Source organism: Acipenser ruthenus, chromosome 23 (genome assembly GCF_902713425.1).
Source record: "Acipenser ruthenus chromosome 23, fAciRut3.2 maternal haplotype, whole genome shotgun sequence".
Lineage (NCBI taxonomy): Eukaryota > Metazoa > Chordata > Actinopteri > Acipenseriformes > Acipenseridae > Acipenser > Acipenser ruthenus.
The window spans coordinates 24061604-24068377 of record NC_081211.1 but is presented as its reverse complement, the minus strand read 5'-3'; the positions used below and the strand labels follow the sequence as shown (position 1 = coordinate 24068377).

The 6774-nt window shown below is 36.3% G+C and overlaps 1 protein-coding gene across 1 annotated transcript; it reads right to left on the bottom strand.

Annotated features, from left to right (window-relative positions):
• Nucleotides 1-2878: 2878 nt before the first annotated feature.
• LOC131699605 (EF-hand calcium-binding domain-containing protein 9-like) lies at nucleotides 2879-5293 on the bottom strand. Its single transcript, XM_058996715.1, has 4 exons — nucleotides 5158-5293; nucleotides 4735-4883; nucleotides 3721-3897; nucleotides 2879-3450 (listed from the first exon to the last, which is right to left on the bottom strand). The coding sequence occupies exons 1-4, from the start codon at nucleotides 5291-5293 to the stop codon at nucleotides 3346-3348; spliced, it is 567 nt and encodes a 188-aa protein (XP_058852698.1). The 3' UTR covers nucleotides 2879-3345.
• Between the last annotated feature and the right edge of the window lie 1481 nt (nucleotides 5294-6774).

Genomic DNA, 6774 nt, shown 5'->3' with positions numbered 1-6774 from the left:
TGATGGAGCTGTTTTTTAATACAAACTAAAACTTTCTCAAGTGCCATTTCTGCTCCAAGTCTGACTTCAGCCGAATCAGCCACTGATCTTTAGTTTTAAAAGTCCCTGAATTTGTGCCGGTCTGCACCTAGAAAGAGAATAGTCTCACTAGAACACTAGAGAGGGTGGCAGGATAACAGTTAGTGTGCTCAAGTTTAATTAGCTCATTTAGATCCTAAACCATGGCAGATCATAATACTGCTGGCATTTATTTGCAGACTCCATTTTATACTCTTCTTGCTGTACATTAATAATGTGGGTAAATAAATCATTTGCCTGCTTGCGTGGGACACCACCAGTGGACAGCTTTGAAACCGACATTAAAGTTTTAAGTGTAAGAAGTTGTCAGGATTTTAACAAGGAAAATAAAATGTACAGGTCTGTTATTTAAACAGTTGTAGCAACACATGGGGACGTGTACCACTGTATTTTTCAGAACCTGCTACTTACTCTTTGAGCAGTGGTATTTATATCTGCCACTGCTTTGAGAATTAAAATAGGCCTCTGTGTGTTGAGTGGATTGGATGGTGTGGGCTTGTACTGTAATGTTGCAAGCCTTTCACCTTTTCAGATATAAGTTTAAATATAACAGGTAATTGGCACTCAGCGCAGACCCATCTCCCTACCTGTTCAATTATAATTTGCCACTGAGGACAACCGCCTTAGACAGCAGAATATAATTGTATTTAGCTGTAGTGTATGCCCGGTAGATTTTTTCCTCAAAGAATTACACAACTCTTTAAAAAGCACCATCTTAAGTGTGCCTGATTTCCTTGTGTTTATTATATAGCTAAGATACTGACCTCAGTAAAAAATAGTTTATATATTCATTATAGATTCATACTGTATTGTAGTGGCTGTCAATGCAAAAATGTACTAAAAGAAAAATTCAAACATCATTTAGAAAATAATTTTAAGAACTCTACAAACACAAGATTTTTTTAAATTAGCATTGCATAGATCTTAAATCAATAGGGTGCTGTGCAGTTATAACCATGATAGTTTTTAATGTTATTTGTACTCCCTAATTTGCAATTGTATGAAACGTGACCATACCTACTAGTTTTGAATGCATCGTCAAATTGGGAAGATGAAAAATCTCACCTGTTTACTATACTATACTATACGTGTCCATCTTTCATTTAATTTTGAACTCCAGTTTATACCTAGTCATTCTTCTAATAATTCTTCTACCTGTATTCTATGTTAGTTTTGCAAGTTTTGGCCAGTACTTGTGGCGGCAGTTTGACTCGCTACATCAAACACAAAAATATACTGGTTACAAAAATTCAGAAATATAAACAGAAATATATGTAATGTGATCCTTCATATTCCTAGTGGGCTGAGTAATACTTTTTTTTTTTTTTTTTAAAGAGTATGAACTGTACACCCTTTCTACACACTCTTTTATACCTAAAGGAATGCCTTTTTTCTACTGTTTACTGTCAAATGTCGTCCCTGATGTGTTCTCTAAAAATGTCATTGCCCTAAAACGTTCTTAAAATTGTTCAAAAACAGCATGTTTCAAAATGGATGATTGAAGAACATTTGGGTGCTCAAACTTTTGTGTGATTTTTTTTTTTTTTTTTTTTTTTTAAATAAACATGAAAACGGATTCCATGACTTTATATAAAGTCACAATACGGATTTGTATTGGAAGTTTGACTAAAATGCTTCTTGTGTCCATATGAGACCCGTTGCCACTTCATGCAGTACTAAGGGTGACCTATGTGCTGCACACTGATTTTGCTTGTTAAACTGTAAGCTAAATCTGCAAGCTCCATTCGCTATCTACTGACCTTCATGTTATTGGAAAGACCCGTTGTAATTCATACTATACAGTAGGGCCTCATTAAAGAAATAGCACCAGAGCTTTATAAGCGTCCATGCAGTACCCTCTCTATATCATTAAAGTCATTGGAGCTATCGAAATAATTACATCAATCTTGGCCATTTTACAGTTCCATTAGCTAAGTAAGTCTCACGTGTGCAGGTTTAAAAGCAGCACGTGTATTGAAAACATGTTATCTGGTACTGTGCCACTTCTGGTGAAAGACAACTCTGTTTCTATGCCTTGTTCCTGGGTTAGCTGTTTACACTCGTACACCCAGGGTTGTTTTAACCTCAGCAGTGTATTCTGGGTCGAAGCATGTCATTTAATAGGGGAAGCAGCCCTTGAAGGGATGGGGACAGCCTTCCTCATTCCATTCACATGCCAGCAGAAGTCACACAGTCTCATGATATGAAAGCAGTTCAGTCGGCACACAGGATTCTCCAAAAAAGCTTAGTGTCATTTCAAAGCCAGGTGATTGAAAACACCATACAGTAGTAAGGGAAAAGTGAGAAAAGAAAAGCAATTGACATTTGAAGTTTGCCAGACATTGATATTCTTTTTTTTTATTTTTTTTTTCAAACACTAATACAGGTGGTAATGTTCTTTTTAATAATAGAAAGTGGGATGCAATTTGTTCCATCAATATTATACCAGTACAATTTAGAAATTATATTTTTTTTTAAACCAAAAATATAAGTGCTTTTGCTTTTTGCTGTGCATTTGAAAGAAATGTGTCTGATTAAACGTGACCCACTTTTCTTCCTAGTTTTGTTTTTGCCCAGTTCTATGTCAAATACTTTATTTTAGTAATGTTACATCTGTTCATTGTAATATGAAGAAAACACAACACTCTTGCACTAAGCACATTACCAAGTATTTAGTTGATTTTTTAAAGGGACAACTTAGTTTACTAAGTTGGGTTTGCTTACAAACATTAAATATAACTTTTAAAAGTCTAAAAGTTATAAAAGTTATCATGTTTGAGTGTTTTTTTGAGTGTGAGAGTGTTTTCTTTTAAAAAATAATAGTAATAATAATTATCTATCAGACAGGCAATTGTGTTGAGACTGATACCTTAAAGATTAGCAGGTTTCCTTACCCAAAGGTTTTTCTTTTGTTTGTTTTTGTTTTTTCCAAATGCACCCCTGTCATAGGTATTCATTGTATTAAGTAGCATAAGTGTGTTTAAACACACACACACACACACACACAGACTCACTGGAGATATTTTGAAGCACAAAAAAGTAAAATATAAGATCTTTTATCAGAAATATCAGAAACATCTGGTTGTTTATTAAAGCTCTGCATGTGCTTATATAAAATCTACCGAGATGTCATTTGTAATCTGTATTTCATTAACCAGACTGGTTGGGCTAATGTATCCTCCTCCAAACTCTTTGTTCTGGCGGGGGCAGGTTTGTGGCTTGTCTCTTATGTGTTAGCCCTGTTCACTAGATGTGCTCCCAGGCTCCTCAGTGTGCTTTTCTCTTTCTTTTTTTCTTTTTCTCCCTCTTTGTCTGCTCTTGCTTGTCAATGCAAGCCATGGCGAACATCTTAAACTCCTTGTAGCTCAGGTTCTAGGTAGAAGAAAATAAGACATGCTACGTTGGCATCTGGTCATATCTACACAGGGAGCAATTACTGCATAGAAGAAGTACAGTAAACAGCAGATTGTTGTATTTTTCACCTTAGTGTTACCGTTTTATGAGCATTATTCCTTGTCCTCTTTCTGTGTGTCATTGGTGTTTGTCAAGAACACTATTGGAGAACATGAGCCATGTGAATTTATCATCTCTGTGCAATTTTCAATATAACAATGGCTTTTCAAACAGTTACTGTGATCCTACCTCGTCCCCCGAGACGTCAAAGTCATAGGAGATCTGGTTGAGAGCGTGTCCTTTGAGGTTGAAGAGGAATCCTGAGGCCTGGAACTCGGCAGGGCTGATGGTGTGTCCCCCGTCCATGTCGATGAGCTCAAACACTGGACGGGAGTGGCGCGAGATGAACTGCTTCTCAACGTTGTTCTAAACATTGGGGAGACATAGAGAAAAGGGTCCGGTTTCACAAAGCACTGCTACCACTTAGGCTGCGAGCTAGCAAGCTGTCTAACTTGTTAACTTTTTCAAAAAATGATATTATAAGACGGAATGATAGCAGAAATCCACTCAGCAAGTCTATATGATTAAAGGATGTGTTATTTTCTTTAAATATTATTATTATTACTATTTTTTTAAAAATATTTTTATGTAAGTGAATTAGATATAGCAGACTAAATGCTACCTGGAACTGCTTTGTGAAACTAGTCCCAGTTCGCCAAACCGATAGCAAACAAAATAAATGATGAGAGTGAGAAGAGGCCATTCAACGCATGTAACTGGATGTGGAAAAACAACATCATGGTATCCATTCTTGTTTTACTTTGTGTATGTCATGCTGTATGTACTGTATTAGGTGGTTTTCTATCAGTTTCCTAAAGCATAAACCAGATGCCTAAACTATCGAGAGCCACAAGGGGGCACAGGGCAGGTTAAGGCCATTGTATGAGCCATTGCTTGAGTGGTGACTTTGTATATGTTGACATGCCAGTGGTATCTCCATTCCCCTACCATAGTATAATATCAGAACTAGCATATGGATTGCCATGGTTAGTAATGCTGCTGATCTCCTAATGGTTCTATTAGGGTTTCTTCAGGGAAACAATAATGGTATCCCTAAGGTATCTTTAAAAATATTCCTGCAAGGGAAATATAATGTTCAATTGATACTGCCTTGTCTGGGTGCATTTTCTTATATCATTTCTACTTATGAATATTCAGTGGTAAGGTGGAAAAGTCAATCTTTCACAGTATCCTTTTTCATACCTGATTAGCAAGCAGGATGCAGACTAGCATGTAAAACTCCTCAAATCCCGTCTCTCCACTGGCATTCCAGTCCAGCATGTCAAAGATCAACATGATGTCCTTGTCTGACAGATCCGTTGTATAGTGGAGAAAATGATAAAACTGGATATCTGCAATCAGAACGTATTGACAAAGAGTCAGCTGTTTGTTGCAATTCAAATTGGATTGTCTGCTTTCCATTAAACTTAGTAAAGAAACAAATCGGTCCCACTTTCAAATAAGCGCATTTCCATGATGAATTAATGTTTGAAGTCATTTAGCCATCTACACATCTGTCTGTCATTCAGCCTGCATTCTCGCAGCTACTGAGACGATCTCAGTATTCAATGCAGTCTATCAGAATCAGATGCATAATCTTAGCAATAAACACTTCTAAATGTTTACCATTAAGGGAGCTCTTGTTGTGGACATCCAGCATCTTGAAATACTCCACTAAAATCTTGGCATTTTTTATTGACATCAGACAGTAAGCATTATCCAGGAACAAATAATGAAGAACCACTCCTGCTTTCAGCTTCATTTTCAACCAAAAACACACAGAATGTGTATACCTTTGAAAAATAAAGCAGTGTAATGACCTCATAATGAGAACATTCTACAATGGAATGGTCAACTCTTCTTATAAAATGGCTAAGACTTATGCCCATTAGAGGGCAGCAGCACCATACTGAATGTTCTTCAAAAACAATAGTCAGCAGCAATACAAAGTAAATGTATGTTGCATCATGCTTCAAGATGGTGAAAAATACATTATTTTAGAGTTATCTATGTATAATAATATCAAGCTCTTTCCTAATGGCTGAATTAAATGGTCAGCAAGCCAGACAACACATATGAAGTAACCATATCCTGTATAGATTTGACATTGTGTTTTTTTTATACTATTACTATATATCACATGGTCATCTAAACAAGCTGTTATAATGGAGTCCACATCTGTAATTAGACGTGACTAAAAAATATAGTATGCCCTAATATCAGTGAGGTGTTCAACAAAAATGCATTCTGAAAATTCCTTTTTTTTATTTCCTGTTTTCCTTCCTGGCTGTGAAGGTGTGTATTACAGTATTACCTCAGGTAGTACAGAATGACGTGCAGGCCAACAGTTTAGGGAACTTAAACAAGGTCTGCTTTCTGCTAAAGAAGAAATGCTCCCCCTAACTGGAGGAGTGCCAGCGGGGTACTGCAGGGTAAAGCCACTGTGATGATGATTTACACAGGGCCACAATGATTATGTTGAGTTCCACTTTCTGACTACTTCACACTCCATTCAATGTTAATATTCATTTCTTAGAAACACCACAGGCTTCTAAGAGAACTCTACTAGGGTTCTACAAAGTAAGCACCCCATTCATACAGGAGACCAAATTGATTATTAATTAATTGTGGGTGGAAAAATAACCACAGGTACTTTCCCTGTTTCCTAAAAGATGACTATACAGTTTTCATAGCTCTACAAGGTGTGCTGCTGTTCTGTGGCAGGGAATTACCACCAACTTCATTATTAGTCAATAATACTACTACTACTACTACTAATAATAATTTCTAAAACAAGAAGAGAGAAACAAAACTCAGAATAGGTTAGGAGGGTCGAGATAAGGTTGGGAACTTGCTTTCTTGTTCATACCTGTAGCCTCACTCTGCCCCTTCAAAAAGTCAATCTAAGGGATATTACACTTGGCCAGGGGGGACCGCTATCACTTAGAAACACAGTATGACTGGAAAGTGGTTACGAGAAAAAAAATAATAAAGTACAGCCATAAAACATAACCTCTGGAAGCTCATATTTCATGACATCGCAATTGATTTAGAAACATAATCATTGCAAGAACTTTCTATTAATTTGTACTACTATTGTATATTTGCATACATTGTAAAAGGGATAACAAAACCCAATTAACAAAAGGATGCAATTCACTCTCTTTGTAATTAAAATAGTTTTTTTTTTTTTATATAATAATGCAAAGAACAGAAAAGAAAGCACATCAAAATGCTCTGCAT

Coding starts and splice junctions, on each gene's coding strand:
- LOC131699605 (XM_058996715.1), bottom strand. CDS start 5,293: ATGAAGCTGAAAGCAGGAGTGGTTCTTCATTATTTGTTCCTGGATAAT. Junction 4,884..5,157: donor CAACAAGAGCTCCCTTAATG/GTAAACATTTAG, acceptor TTCTGATTGCAG/ATATCCAGTTTTATCATTTT. Junction 3,451..3,720: donor TTGACGTCTCGGGGGACGAG/GTAGGATCACAG, acceptor TCTTCTACCTAG/AACCTGAGCTACAAGGAGTT.